This window comes from Halichoerus grypus, chromosome 7 (genome assembly GCF_964656455.1).
Source record: "Halichoerus grypus chromosome 7, mHalGry1.hap1.1, whole genome shotgun sequence".
Lineage (NCBI taxonomy): Eukaryota > Metazoa > Chordata > Mammalia > Carnivora > Phocidae > Halichoerus > Halichoerus grypus.
The window spans coordinates 104,476,611-104,492,639 of NC_135718.1; the positions used below are offsets into that span (position 1 = coordinate 104,476,611).

Below are 16,029 nucleotides of genomic sequence, written 5' to 3' on the forward strand. Positions count from 1 at the left end.
GTTTAGATGCCTGGTCCATACTTCAGTTTTCCCCAAGGCTATCTCTCATGGGGTTTTGGTCTTAATTTCTCCTTGCTGTACTCACTGTCCTGTGTGAGTCCCCTTGTGGGCCATTTTACCTCTGCTGGTCTTTGAATTTTCTCACCTAACTGCTGTCCATGGATCAGCCTGTCTCTCTCTGAATCCGCACCCCCCACCCCCAGGCACTAACAGTTGGAAGCTTCCATATAAGGCTCCCCTTCATCCTATCCATCTACACAGTCTCAGAGTGAGTGCTGTTGTGACATCTGAAAATGTGTAAGAAGCATTTAGAAAGAGCATGCACTTCGAGGCCATTCATGTCTGAACTCAGATCATGGCTCTCATTCTGCCCCAGTCAGGTTATTTGATCTCTCCAAACTTCACCGCCATCATCAGTAAAATAATTATTGTTGTGAGGATCAGAGATGATGTGTGCCGAGTGCCTGCTCTATAGTTGGCGTTCAAAGAAAACAGCCGCGCCCTGGGTGAGCTAGGAGGGGGAGAATGGCTTCTGGTAGTGATGCAACAATCATAACTAGAGATTAGGTTTGGAGAGAGTATCCACACCCGTTCTTTCTTCACCTTCCTTATGACTGTGACGTGCTCCAACGTGCAGGCAGAAGACAAGGCAGATGTGTTGAATAAGGAGCTCCTCTTGACCAAGCAGAGGCTGGTGGAGACTGAAGAAGAGAAGAGGAAGCAAGAGGAAGAGACGGCCCAGGTAAGAGGCATCGGTGGGCTTTTGCTTTACGCAGGTGTGTCGGCATGAGGAGTTGATTAATACTCGAAGCAAGAAGTAAAATCAAACTTACTCTAAATCAAGGGCGATGTTGAAGCAGGACACGTGAGCAGCATTGGGTCTCGGCATTTCGTTTGAAGGGCGTTAGAAGCAGAGGCAGGAACTGATTTGTCCCCTTGAACAGGTTTTAGGAATCTGCCTTGACTCAGATGGCTAGCGAGAGTGTGAAGTTTCCTCTAAGTTTAGCAACTTGGAATTACGATCCAAGAGCCTTGACAAATATGCAGAGTTTGTGTCCTGTCTCCAAGCTAACTGACTTGAGCAGTAGTTTGAGAGGCTTGGGGAATGGGAAGCCTGCAGAGATTTCTGCTGGGAGGTGCTCAGTCAGTCCCACTCGTTTTTCCTGAATCATGCCTTAGAAGGAGCGCCAGCATTCCTGGCAGAGCTCTCAGCTCTTACTTCCCGGAGGAAAGGAAAAAGCAGCCCTTTGGGAACCAGCCTTGAAGTTAGCACCCTCCAGTCTTCATATGCGTTGGGAGGCTAATCAGCTGGAAGACGCACCGCCTGGCCAAGGCCTCCTGGATAAGGGACAGGAGGGGCCTCTCTACTCAAGGAGTTGAGACTTCCAGCCTTCCTGAGGAAGAGTGGGCCGCCTCACCAATGTTCTCCATCTCTGCCAAGCATGATTCACTCATTTATTTTAATGAGTTTCATTCCAAGACATCAAAAATACTAAATATAAAACAGAACACAAACCATTTCAAAGACCTGTATCCAAGCAGAAAAAGTCTACTGAAGTTACTAATGAAGGGATGTATCATTTAGCACCTTCCAGGGTTAATAAAAAGTGTTCCATGATTTTTTTTTTAAATTGGAATATGATGAAATGACTCTTGGCATTTAATGTGGGCCAGGTTTTTTGTTTTGTTTTGTTTTTTTACCTAGTCAAATTTTTTTTAGGAGCTGATTATCCACTTTGATCTAGGCCTTTTGTTGGGTTTTGTGTTTTTGTGTTTTTGTGTTTTGTTTTTTTACCTCCTGCCTTTTTGGGGCTCAATTCAGTACTTTAGGTAAAGAATGAAGCTATTGGGGCACCTGGGTGGCTCAGTCGTTAAGCGACTGCCTTCGGCTCAGGTCATGATCCCAGGGTCCTGGGATTGAGCTCCACATGGGGCTCCCTGCTCATCGGGAAGCCTGCTTCTCCCTCTTCCACTCCCCCTGCTTGTGTTCCCTCTCTCACTGTCTCTCTCTCTCTCTCTCTGTCAATTAAATAAATAAATAAAATCTTTAAAAAAAAAAGAATGAAGCTATTAGCAAATTAATTTAACCCATGCTTCCCTCCCTTTGTGTGTCTGTGTATGTGTATGCGCGCGCACACACACATACACACACGTATTTGTATATGTGCATATATCCTGTTTTAATCATTATGGTACCTTTGTGAGATAGGAATTATTCTCTTCATTTGCCAGATAAGAAAACCATGGTTTAGAGAAATTAAGTGACACTTGCTCAAAGCCTCTCAGCTTTCTAAGTTTGTCCTGAAGTCTGTGGCGCCTTATCGTAGGAGGGGAGAAAGGTGTGATTTGCGTCCTTAAATTATGTAAGACAGAGAATAGAGACTAATATAAATAACTTTGAATCAATATGTCCTATAAATTGCTTTTAGAATTTAAAAACATAGCAAATATGAAGAAATTTGGAAAGCTTCTCACGATAAGGAGTCCAATTATAAATCACAGTCATTTGTGAATTAGCAAATACAGCGTATATCCCATTTATAATTTGGGATGCTGCAAAGCAGAATTTAATTTATTCTGATTATGTACTTTAAGATTAACCAGAGTTGTTTTGTGTTTGTTTGTTTGTTTGGTCAACAACGTGGAAGAACTGAAATCTTTCCTCGTCTGGTGGCACCTGAGCTTTTCCTGCCCTACCTTCCTTGCTACCTAGAAGCCCGAGTTGCTGGGCTACAAAAAAGTGTGGTTTTCAGCTCAGCGTTCTTGGTTTAGCATTTCTGTGACTGTAACAAGTACCTGCATCATGTATCATGCTGGCTCCTTCTAAAGTCACTGCTCAGTCCCTGAATCTCCTGACTTCCAAAGCTCTTATCTTCCTCCAACTTTTTCTGACTCCAGTCTCAAAAGCTTCCTGTTCCCACCTTCAGAGAGATACCAGCAGTGACCGTAGGGGGCTGTGAATGGGAAGGCCTAACATGCTTCTTCAGTCATTGATGATACAGCGAATACACACATTGCCTGGGTGTTTTGTTCTGTTTTAGACTTCCGTAAGAATAAAGATAGCTTCGGGGTACCTGGCTGGCTCAGACAGGGGGGCATGCAACTGTTGATCTCAGGGTTGTGAGTTCAAGCCCCACATTGTGTGTAGAGATTCCTTAAAAATAAAATCCAAAAAAAAAAGAAGAGAGAAGATAGCTTCTGAATGGACACGTATTTAACAATATATTTATAAAGTAAGTGGTAAGGATAAGCAGTTGTATAATGGGGTTGCTCATATGTCTTATACATTACAGGAGAGAAGGAAAGATGTCTGCATCTCTGGAGATGATCAGGCTTTTCGAATGCTTGAGATACAGCTTCAGTGAGGAAAATTTATATAGTTGTAGTTGTTAACATTGGCCTTGACCGAATCAGGCTGACCTGAATATAGGTGTTTGTGGAAATTCATCAGGCTTTTGACTGAGGCTTGGTGTTTCTCATTCTCTGTCTCTCTAGCTAAAAGAAGTCTTCCGGAAACAACTGGAGAAGGCAGAGTACGAGATAAAGAAGACCACAGCTATCATTGCTGAGTATAAGCAGGTATCGTGCCTCTGAGGTTTGCGTTGCTATAAAAGTGATTATTTGTATTGTTTTTCTTTGGGGGGAAAAATCATTTTGTCTTTAGAGTTTCCAGAGCAATGGTTGCATACATTCATTAAATTTGATGGCTTCCTTTCTCCTCTGAAATAAACAGTGACTGGACACGCTTGCCGATAACATGGGAGGTGTAACTGAGCGAAATGATCTGTTGGCTGTTTACAATGTTTGGTAGATTGAGAGGAACAGGAAAGTTGATCTTTACCATTGGGATCCTGTCTCTGCCCACCTCAGAAGCACATTTCCAGTAGACCTCACTAGTAACATTTGCCTCTTTGCCAGGGACTAAAGCTTAGTGATTATATCAAATGACAGTATCCGGGGAATCAGTGTGTCCTTTGCTGTCACAGTATAGAATGTGGGAGCTCTTTTTCCCACGTGGCCATGTGGCCTTACCCAACCATGGCCAAGGCTAGCAGGAAACCTTCTGTTGGGAACCTTTGATCTCTTAGTGGAGGGCTTGCTCTCCTTGGATGTTCCTGGCCCCTTCACCAGAGTGCTCCCAGAAAGCCCTCATTCCTGCCCGAGTAGTATCGTCTTGTCTCTGCTGCTCGTGCTGGGACATGGCAAGGACTCTGCATTGCTGAGAAACCCTTGAATGGACTGCAGCAGTTCCAGCATTCCAGAATTAACCAAGGCACCATTTGTCACCTGCTTATCCTAAGAACTTCCCTGGGGTCTCCTGCCTCATGTAGGAGTTTGAAATCTGATTCCTATTATTTTTTAAAATGTGCTGCTTATAAATAAAATTTATGTTCCTCATGGAAAATTAAGAAAGTGTAGAAGAGCACAAAGAAAACACCCCCTCCCCCCCGCTTAACCTTACCAATTAGAAATAGTCACTGTAATATACTGAATATGCATTGTTGCTATATAAATAAAAATGTCATTTATATTGTTTGTGCTAGTTTTTGCAACTGGTTCACTTCATATATTATGAACATCTTTTCAGAAGGATTTTTCTCCTTCATGGACGATTGCTTAGAAATAAGGCTTCAGAGCTGTCTTCTCTCTTTGATGATAATATGTGTTGATACCTGCAATCTGAGAGGCTTGATTCTTTGGGGGATCAAAAGATGAATTAATTCAATTTCTCTCCTTTAGAAGCTGATCTTGTAATGGGGAGCTAATACCTGTGCACAAATAATAGGAAAGGGAGCTTATTGCCCATGGGAAATGAAACCCTTCCTGGAGGAGGGGTGATTTGAGCTGTGCTTCAAAGGCCAGGCGAGATTTGGGTATGTGGAGGCAGCGAAGGGGGATAGAAATGGGGAACAGAGGAACGGCACATGCAAAGGCATGGAGGTAGGTTAGTGAACAGAAATAGTTTTGTTTGTCAAGAGGTTCGAGTACAAAAAAGAAGCAAAGGTGAGTGGGGTCCCAGTTCAAGGAGGGGCTTCGGGTTAGGCAGAGGAGTTTGGATTTTATTCCGTTTACAGTAGGAATGTTTGAGCAAGAAAGTGGCATAATCAGGGACATATTGTTGGCACTGATCTGTCCCAGTGAGAAATGTGGAACCAAATGGAGAGACCCACAGGCAAAGATACAGACCGGTAAGAGGCTAACTGCAGAGTCTAAGTGAGAAAATAGAGAGCCTTAAACTAAAATAAGTAGTAATGAAAATGGAGAAGAGGAAGACACAAAACATAGTCATTTTTTGCTGGACAAGGGAAAACACTGAAGGTGATCCCGAGATTTTCAATTTGGGTAACTAGGAGAAGGGATGGTTAAACATTAGCCAATCCAAGGAACATTAAAGACCATGTGCTGTGGAACTTGCCATCACTGCAAATGGGTTTTCTTTCATCACCACATTAGGCCATGGGTGGCCACCATATGCAGCACTCTTCAAAATAGTAATCCTTGGGACTGTTCTTGAATATTATCTGGCAGGCACAACCAGTAATGTAAAAGGCAACAGACCCATCTGCCTGAAGATAATTAGGATATAAAACATAATCCACATGCATTCTGTAGTTGGAATTGGCTATGATTGGCTTTATTTTGGAATCTTTGGGGTTATTTGAAAAGGTATATGGTTTGCCAAAATTATAGGGAGATTGCTTCTTCTTCACATCAGCCAGTGTAGTCCTATTCATTATTTCCAGGCTTGGATCTGGAGAAATTGGAAACAACTCTACAAGCAGGCCCTGGTCTCTAGAGCCATTTTTTTTTTTTTTTAAGATTTTATTTATTTACTTGAGAGAGAGAGAACATGAGTAGGGGGAGGGGCAGAGGGAGAGGGAGAAGCAGACTCCCCACCGAGAAGGGTGGGGGAGGTGTGTGGGGGCAGTATAACGACTCTATTCCAGGACTGTGGGATCATGACCTGAGCCGAAGGCAGACACCCCTCAAAACAGACATTAAAAAAAAAGTCCCAGGGGCGCCTGGGTAGCTCAATTGGTTAAACATCTGCCTTCAGCTCAGATTGTGATCTCCAGGTCCCTGCTCAGTGGGAGTCTTAGTGGGGAGTCTGCTTCTCCCTCTCCCTCTGCGCCTCCCCCCACTCATGCTCTCTATCTCTCTCAAATAAAAAAAAATCTTTTTTTTAAAAAAGGCTGTTTTGATAATAGAGGTAGATCTTTTATGTTTTTAGTTCAAATTGCATTTTAAAATTTGACATCCCCTAACTTTTTTTATTCCACTTTTCAAAAATAAAAGATCTGTTATGTCACTCAAGGAATTTGAACATCTAGTAATTTTTTTAAGTAAATGGTTTTGTTTGGCTGGTTGGTTGGTTGGTTGGTTTTGGCTTTGAAAGCACTTATTTCTACCTGCTCCTAGTACTTGTTGTTAGCACCTTATTTCAGAATCAATAATGAGATTCTCTTTAATAAGCACTTATTATAGGCCAGGTGCCATACTGAATCCTTTGCATACATTTTTTTCCACTGATTATCACAGCACAGCACTTTGTATTTATGAGGGAACTGAAGCTTAGGAAGGTTAGTGAATTTGCTCAAGGACACACTGCTGGAAAGTACTAGAGCTGGACCTCAGGCTTGTCATTTCACGCCATGTTGCCAAACCACTTGATCAGAATTTTAGTCTTTATTATTTTCTGGTCACTTTAACTCTGTTTTATCCCCTCTGCCACTTTTTTTTTTTTTTAAGATTTATTTATTTATTTGAGAGAGAGAATGAGAGAGAGAGAGAGTACATGAGAAGGGGGAGGGTCAGAGGGAGAAGCAGACACCCTGCTGAGCAGGGACACCCCCCCCCCCCATGCGGGACTTGATCCGGGGACTCCAGGATCATGACCTGAGCTGAAGGCAGTCGCTTAACCAACTGAGCCACCCAGGTGCCCCAACTTCTTAAGGAAACTTTAGGTCATTGAAAACAGAGACTCTCTCTGTGGCCAGAATTCTTTTCATCAGGTTTCCAGAATGGTACTTTGCACAGAGTGGATACTCAGCAAAAATTCTATAGATTGATTCCAAAAACAGGACAGGAATTCACTGGAAATAGTCGCAAAGTCTAGTGACAAATCAAATTACCCCATGTGTTTTTCTACTAATTAAGATCAAAATATGCTTTATGCATGGAATACTCTCAGGCTCTCTGCCGGGCATGGGTTGCATTTGCAGGGCTCTCTGCCGGGCCTGGGCGGCATTTGCAGGGCTCTCTGCCGGGCCTGGGTGGCATTTGCAGGGCTGTTCTTTTGCAAAATTTCCTCTAGCACCAGAGAAGCCAGAGCACTGTATGAGTTGATACACAGGAATGTGCACATCAGAGTTGTTCTGTTTCCTAATAAAGAAACTCTTTTCTTTTCTTCAGATCTGTTCCCAGTTAAGTACCAGACTGGAGACACAGCAAGCGGCCAGCAAGGAGGAGCTAGAAGTGGTAAAGGTGAGGGAGAGAGAAATAGCTCTGTGGTATGCCTTCTTCCAGATTCACACAGTCTTACGTCACTACCTGATAGGACGATCCCAGTGCGTGAGGACGCCCCCCAGGCAGGACAGTTTATGACGTCACACCCGCCCTGCCCCTCTCGGTGCGGGAAAGGATTTAGGAACTCTGGAGAACAGAATCTGTCTCTGACCCGGGTGTGATCCTCTTCGCTGCCCGCGGAACGGTTGTGTTCCCATCAATCTCAGGGGTTGTCGGAGGCAGGTAGTAGGACTTCAGCCTTGTTACAAGACGCCCCTGAGCCTTCTTGGACGGTGGACGCCCGGGAGCCCCCAGCATCCCGACGGTGCCTGAATGGATGTGGCTTCGGGGTGCGACCCGGGGGGATCATCCGGTTGCTCTCCGCCGGTTGTGTAGAGAGCATTTATTTATATGCTGCCCCCTGGTGGTGAGACTCGTTGTTGCTTATGTGAGAAAAGCGATTGTTCCATAGAACAGCCGCAAAGCAAATGAATTGGTGTCTTAAGAAGCAGCCTGGGCACAGCCGGCTCTCGTGACCTGCGTGACGGAAACCTGACGGAGTTCTCTTGGAATATGTTCGGATGCTAGTGCATAAATGCGCTCTAGGCACCTTAGCATATCCCTGAACAACCTGGACAAGTTATTTACCTCTCTAAGCTGTATTTTGTATCCTGTGAAATAGAGACATTACCTGCCTCGGCGGGTTATTTTTAAGATTAAGTAAGATCACATATATAAAGTGCTTAGCTTAGTGGCTGGCACACAATAAACACATATTTTTATAAGTTTATAGCCTCAAAATTTGAGACATGAGAACTGAAAATATGAACCTTGTTCTGACTTTGTATCCCAAGTGGTTTTTTCTTATTTCCTGTTCTAAAACAGTCTGAGGTTATTAGTGACTGTGATGTTGGTCATCTCCCTGCCCGAACCTGCTAAAATTTTGGGTAAATGTCTTCCCTCTCTGGTCTGCCTTTACCTTCTTCCTCCTTAGCCTTTATCATCCTTTTATTTACACTAACACTCAGTTGATGAGGTGCCTTGGCATAAAAGGGTTAACTATCCTGAACTAAAATCTTGGTAGAAATATAAATGAAGTGAATTTATACGGATCACTCAAGGTTTTATTGAGCATCTAACTGTGTGCACAGCTGTTAGACTAATACTGTTTTACAGAAATTATACATAACAAAAAGTTTAGAATTTTCCTGGGAGCAAGTTATACATATGCATGTGAAATATTTAGGGAATAGTTCAAAAGCATGTAAGCCAGCGCTGAATTGGATGACACTGACAAGTAGGGTTATACAGAAGCAAAATCGTAAGAACTACAGACCAAAGATGACTTTGTGGAGGAGGCTGGGCTGAAGCAGGATGGGTAGAATTCAGTGAGAAGGATTTAAAAAGGACATTCTGGAAGAAACTGTGAGTGAAGACCCAGAAATCAGAATGAGTCTCGTTAAGGAGACTGATGTGCTTCGAGCGTGTATTAAGGAATCAAGGGAAATACTGGATAAAGAGATAAGCTTGCCTAATGAAAGCCCATGATAGTCAGGCAGAGGAACTTGAACTTGTTTTAGCTGAATAAAGAACAACTAACACCTACTAAACACTTTCTGTGTGTACCTTTCCATGGATTATCCCATTTAACCCTTACAACTTCCTGAGAAGGTAGACACTATTATATCATCTTCTTTTTTTTAAAAAGATTTTATTTATTTGACAGAGAGAGAGAGGGAGAGAGAGCACAAGCAGGGGGAGCTGCAGAGGGAGAGGGAGAAGCAATCTCTCTGCTGAGCAGGGAGCCCGATGCAGGACTCGATCCCAGCACCCTGGGATCATGACCTGAGCCGAAGGCAGCCGCTTAACCGACTGAGCCACCCAGGCGCCCCTATTATATTTTCTTTTTAATGATTTATTAGATCTTGTTTGTTTGTTTTTTTTTTTTTTTTGACAATGATCACCAAATCAGGTCATTCATGATCTCAAGGTCACAGTAAGTAGTAAGGCCAGGATTTGAGCCCAGGGAGTGAGACTCTACTCTCCATAGCCTTGGTTACTACACTGACCTACAGCCTCTTGCCCCAGCACTACTTCCTTTTCATCTCTTGTTCGGCGCAGTGCTGTGGCTTTCGATGTCTCCGTCCTCCCATCACACCATTCCCCCTTCAGGTAATCCTCTACACTAGAATTAGAATGAGTATTCCCCAGGATAAATGTGACTCTCTCATTCTGTGTATCAGTTTAGAATTAGATTGGCCACAGAGAGGAAACCCAAAATAACAATGGCTTAAACACAAAAGATGTTGATTATCTCATGTATAAAAAAAAAAAAGTCTAGGGCTAGAAAGATCCTTGGTTTTATCAGCAATCCACGCTCGTCAGTTATCGGTAACCCACACCCTCAGCATGGGCTTCCATCCTCAGGGTGACCTGAAAGTCAAACCCGTCAACTGGAGTGGCCCCCATCACACCCACCTTCCAGGGTAGAATTTTAGGCCAGAAGGAGATGCAAGGGTACAAGGGCCCACCTCCAACTGGGTGAGCTCTAAGTGGCCTTCCTTAAAGCTCCATACCACACTTTGCTGACCTATCAGAACTGAATTTCATGGCCACACTTAGCTTCAGGGGAGTCTGGGGAATGGCATCTTTTAACTGGGCAAACTGCCAGCCCAAATAAAATCAGAGTTCTGTTAGTAAGGAAGACAGGGAGTTGGATGCTGGGTGGGACTCTGCAGCCTCCAGCACACCTCTGTTCTTCAGCTCGCCTGCGGACTGCAGCCTCATGAGGCTCGCTGCCGTCTCTCCAACGTGGAGCACAAGATGCAGTGCAGACATTTTCTATAGGCTGAAATCGGGATTCGATAGCATTACAGTTGAGAACCTTTACCACGGGGCCATGGAGAACCCTTGTCACTTCCTTCCTCTCACTGCTGAGCCATCTCCTCCCGCTGGGCCCTGCTCCGGCTCCCTGCAGTTCTCTGAAGGGCCAGCATCCTTGCACACAGTGCTCTCCCTGCTGAAATGTCCTCCTCCGTCAGGGAGTCTGTTCCTTCATAGGGTTCAGCCTAATAGAACTGCTTACCCAGCTTGGTAAACTTCTAGTCATTTAAGACCCAGATCAAAAGCCAGCACTTTGACGTTTTATTTAGTCAGCAATAAATATATATAACAAATACTTGCTGTGTGCCTATTTAGTGCCAGTAGTGGGCTAATTATTCTTACAGGTTCTGAAGAGAGTTACAAGATACCTTTCAAGTGTCTAATGAATATTAATCAGGTAGGAATCTGAAGAGTGCCTTAAAGATGGGATAAGAAAGCAATCAGGGTATGTGCTGTAATGAGCACTGGGTATTATATAAGACTGATGAATCACGGACCAGTACCCCTGAAACAAATAATACATTATATGTTAATTTAAAAAAAAAAGCAATCAGTGGGGGCTGAGAAGGTGATTTCTAGGGATTCAGGCCTGGGATGAGAAGAGCTTGGACATGTCAGAAAAATAATTTAGTGACCAGCTGAATATGGAATGAAGGAGAAGGGAAAGAAAAGATGACCCCAGTGTTCAGGCCTAAATGGTGGAAACAGGCATAATGACACAGAAATGTGGGGAGAGTTGGTGTGTGTGTGTGTGTGTGTGTGTGTGTGTGTGTGAAGAGAGGAGTGTTGTTTCGGTTATGGACATATTATAATATGTAGTAGTATATTAAAATAGAAATATTCTGTAATATCTTTTAGCTCTAAACTATTTTTGGAGGTATTTTAAGAAAACAATAGCACCAGTGTGTTGAAGAGTTGCTTTTGGTCAGTGCTGTGCATCTGATTGGCAGGCCAGGCATGGGGCAGAGGTACTTTCATTACCTTGAACAATAATGATCCTCTTTGCTTAAAGCTGAACCAAAGGACATGACATAAACTTTGTTGCAAGCATAGATTTAGTCCGTCTGCTATGAGCCAGCTACTTAGACTCTTGAGTTTCTTCACTTACAATGGGGGTGATAAGAGTATGTGGTCTTACAGTAACTCTAGGATTCAGGAGACACTGCATGGAGAGCCTATGGCGTGGGGCTCTAGAAAGACTATTGGCAGCACAGAATTTCTAGAACAGGGTTTCACAGAGATGCTCTCATAGTTTCCATTTCCAGGGTCTCTCTAGAGATACTTTAAGACACAAGGAGCACCTAACTTGCACAGTTGGGGTTTTGTTTTTTGTTTTTTTAAAAGATTTTATTTATTTATTTGACAGAGAGAGACACTGTGAGAGAGGGAACACAAGCAGGGGGAGCGGGAGAGGGAGAAGCAGGCTTCCTGCTGAGCAGGGAGCCCTATGCGGGGCTCGATCCCAGGACCCTGGGATCATGACCTGAGCCGAAGGCAGACGCTTAATGACTGAGCCACCCAGGTGCCCCCACAGTTGGGTTTTGTGCTAAAACCATTTTGGTTGCGGCACAAGAAAAATAATTACCTTCAGAAGTAGGCCTGCCTTTGAGGACCACAAGCAGCGTCTACATGAACATCTTCTCCTCTTGTTTCAGGAAGGGATTTCTGCCGTGAAGTCGTTTGATGTGGGTTCTCTCTTTGGCTATTTCAGGGTAAAATGATGGCCTGTAAACACTGCAGCGACATTTTCAGCAAAGAGGGCGCTCTGAAGCCCGCGGCCGTCAGCAGGGAGGAGAAGGGCGTAGACCTGGCTGATGAGAAGGACGCCCTGAAGAAGCAGCTGAGGGAGATGGAGCTGGAGTTGGCACAGACCAAGCTGCAGCTGGTGGAGGCCAAGTGCAAAATCCAGGTCGGTGACCAGAGGAGAGACACAGTCCGTGCTCTGGACACATTCTCGTCCTTTGGGTCCACCCATCCAGCTCAGCATCCGAAGATGTTTCCACATACGATGAACACATTTTTTGCCCACTAATGTGTCCCTCCATCGTCACATTTTACATCATTATTTTTAAAGTGACATAAATACATAGTTTTAAATGAAAATGTAGTGATTAAGATAATATCCTAGGAGAACGGGTTTAAGCATATGCTTTTTTAGCTTTCCCTGAGATTTCTGTTGCCAAGGTCGCTCCTTCTCATCGAACTTCAGTCACTGTGGTAGCTGATCCTGAGAAGGAAAGGCCAGACCTTCTCTGTTGTCCTTTCCCTGACAGGTGAACATTAGCTGACACCCATTCTTTGCTTTGGAGCTTTTTCTCCTTCATCTTTACCTGACTTTACCAAATCCCTTTCCCGAAAATCTATGTCCATATCGGAAGATAACATAATTAGAAAAATAGTCCTGGCTTCTGATGGGCTCTTCCCATTTCCTTTTTCCCAAGGTCCTTACCCACCGCTATAACCTGCCATGGCTCTAACCTGGGCCGCACTAGCGACCCTTAACCGTTTCTGTGCTGGACCCAGGATGTTGTCAGGGGCGAAGGCCATGTGTTTGGAACTAGAATTCATTCATGCTTACATCATCAGTAGAAGTTCAGTCCATCTATATGTCTATTTGTTGTTCCAAACATGTTGTAACCTGAACCTAAATTTGGACCAAAAACGCAGGGGGAAGAAAAGATAAAATGAGGTTTCATTTCACTGTTCAGAGGAAGCAAGATTCTGACTTCCAGTGGTAACTCTTTTAGCTCTAAACTGTTTTCTTGCATTAAGAAGCCGATTAAATCTCTTGTGGGTTTTGTGGGAGGACAGCTACAGCTATACAGACCTGGGGATTCCGAAAAGCTATACTTTGGTTTTTTGGGCAGAGAGAAAACACTTATATAACTCTGATGATTTTCTTTTCTTAATTAGGAACTTGAACATCAGAGAGGAGCCCTTATGAATGAAATCCAAGCTGCAAAAAACTCTTGGTTTAGCAAAACCCTGAACTCTATCAAAACGGCCACGGGCACCCAGCCACTGCAGCCTCCGCTGGTCACCCAGCCACCCAAGGAGAGCACATAGTTCCAGCCTCCCCCCAAGCACAAGAGCACAACGATCAAAGGGACAGAAACCCAGGAGGAATCTCCCCGTATCCCTTTGCAGGAAAGTACAGGAGGCCAGAAAGCAAGCCAGGATCTCTCAGTAGCTCTCACTCTTTTCTCGTTTGACACTTTGCAAAGGGATGTTTAAACTGACCTGAGTTATGTTGAATACCTGCTTTCGAGCTTCTTCATGGAAGGCCATGTTCAGTTCCATCATAGTATTACCCATTATTTTATATGCCTGATGTTTAGTTGGAAATAAGTAATTCAGAACTAAATGCTTTTTATTTAGAACTAATTATTCCTAATTACTCTTACTTTACATAAAAATGGAGATGTCTTTTATTCCAAGGTTGAAGTGATAGAATGAGATTTGTCACAGAAAAAAAAAAAAGAAAAAGAAAAAAAGATTGAAATCTAAACCTCTTATCTTTTCAGGATTTATTCAGATAAAGCACACTGTGGGACCATTTATGACATCTGTCAGGTTTCTTCCTGAAAGTGACTCCCTGGAAAACGATAATCCTGTCTAAAGAATAAACCTGGGATTGAATAGTCCCCCCAAAAAGAATGAGTTTATTTTCATTTTCTGTTGGGTATATCTGGAAATGAAGTGCCAAGAACCATGGAATAAGATAGACTATTGAGAAAACACCCTAGATGAAAGGAACAGAGCTTTTGATAAATGCAGGATAAGATAAATCATTTGGCCCTAGTATTCTAACAGGTCCTTTTGAGAAACTCTACACGGGAATTGCCGATTCCTAAGTCTGAACACAGCTGTGACTTCCGGCAAACGTGAAGTCAGAGGCGGCTGTTGTGAGTTGCAGCGTTAGCGAACCTTTACCAGAGAAGCCTAGAAAGGCCCAGGGTCAGCCATTGTGCTTCAAATGAAATAGAGAACCAGGGACAGAGTATTTAATTTAATGTTGACATATATTTGCTAAGTAAACACTAATATACTCTACTTTTTAAAGTTATGAAATGGGAAATAAAGGTCAGCTTCACATCATCTTAGTTTACTGTTAGACAACTTTTACTGATTTCCATATCTCCCTAAAATGCCCTTGGTACCCCAGACGAAGAGATGCAAATGCATTGGTAACATTTTTGATTGAATATAAAATCTTTATAGAAATACTTATCTCATGGAGAGGTAAAGCTGTTGTTTAAAAGTTGGTGGAAATAGTTTTTTTCAATTATATTTAACCTGTCTATATATATAGTCCTTGCAGGAAATCTTTTGGTAACAACAAAACTAATTTTCCCATTTTCTCAGCTTGTTTGGAGGCTTTGGTCCTTTTACGCCAACCAAACTACTGTCGCTATGTACAATAACATTTATTGATACTCATCCTGCGCTTCATTGTTGAACATATTCTTTGCAAAGGATCTTAAACTCTGTAGCCAGAGTGATTCTCATCTGTGCCATATGTTGCAATTAAAAGTAACACATTCTTGGAAGTAAAAATTAAATAAGAGCCATCTCAACTCCAGGAGCATGCACTATAAGTTGCTCATAATAGATCCTTTCCTCCAAAATGATCATTAAACTCTAAAAAGTTAAGTCCCCTTCATTGGTGTTTATTATATCATCTACAACCCATAAAACTGATATGGATGTTATCCTTTATTACACTCATCAAATACTTTTCTTACAGAATTGTGTTTTGTCCTGTCGTCTTTCATTATAATATTCATTTCCTTGTAATCCAGCATTCTGAGTGTCCTTGTTGACTCTGATATTCCCTACTTGGTGATTTAGAAAAGGTAATCTTTTTTGTTGTTGTTGTAAAATATAATGGCTAGAAAATTGCATCTTGGTACTTGTTTCTGTAAATTATTTAGTATAATTTTTTAGCTTTGCTGGTATTTTATGCTTTGATTCCAAGAAGCCTTGTACAAGTTGCCTTATCAAATGGCCAGCTAAATTAAAGATGTTCTTTTGTGTTTTGTGAATCATATAGTTTTACTGTACAGAGCTCTTTTTAACTTCCAAAAATCAGCACATTCCACAGAATGCCTAAATTGCATATTTTTCCTTACGTGGTAGTTGATGGAGAAATAGAATGGCCGTAGGTACGGTCCTCACCTGTACACCAGGCTCAGTTCCAGAGCCCCTTACATTTTTTTTTCTTTAAACAAAATCACCAGGTACACATTCCAAATGTGTAATCGGTCTTTTTGCGTTTTCTCTTAACTCTGTCAAAAGATTTTAATGGCAATCTATAGGTTTTTTTTTTTCTTCTCCAGTTCCATATCATACTTAGGTATGTGTATTGGTACCATAAGTCTAAACTGTTCCTCACTGCAATGCCTTTGGGTCAGTAGCAATACTAGATAGAAAGAAAATTCAAAATTTGGTATATGATATGATTATTCATTCAACATGTTATAATAGCACCACCCCAGTCCTTCCCCGTGTATTGTTTGAAAACTCATGCATCCCTGTATTAAGTAACTGTTAGTTTTAATTTCACTTATTTTGAAATATATTTAAAAATTGCTACTCTTCTCTTGAATTTCTTTTAGAAAGACATCAACCAGCCCAGAT

At 42.5% G+C, this 16,029-nt stretch overlaps 1 protein-coding gene across 6 annotated transcripts in view; it reads left to right on the plus strand.

Moving 5' to 3' along the window:
* RABGAP1L (RAB GTPase activating protein 1 like) overlaps window positions 1-15,434 on the plus strand; it is a 748,424-nt gene extending 732,990 nt beyond the window's left edge. For all 6 annotated transcript variants that reach the window (XM_078077987.1, XM_078077988.1, XM_036117463.2 and 3 more), the window contains 5 exons: window positions 638-742; window positions 3,496-3,579; window positions 7,414-7,485; window positions 12,101-12,298; window positions 13,303-15,434. In XM_078077987.1, coding sequence (XP_077934113.1) covers window positions 638-742; window positions 3,496-3,579; window positions 7,414-7,485; window positions 12,101-12,298; window positions 13,303-13,455 — 612 coding nt within the window. In that variant the 3' untranslated portion in view covers window positions 13,456-15,434. The remainder of the gene's footprint in view (window positions 1-637; window positions 743-3,495; window positions 3,580-7,413; window positions 7,486-12,100; window positions 12,299-13,302) is intronic.
* The last annotated feature ends 595 nt before the right edge of the window (window positions 15,435-16,029 follow it).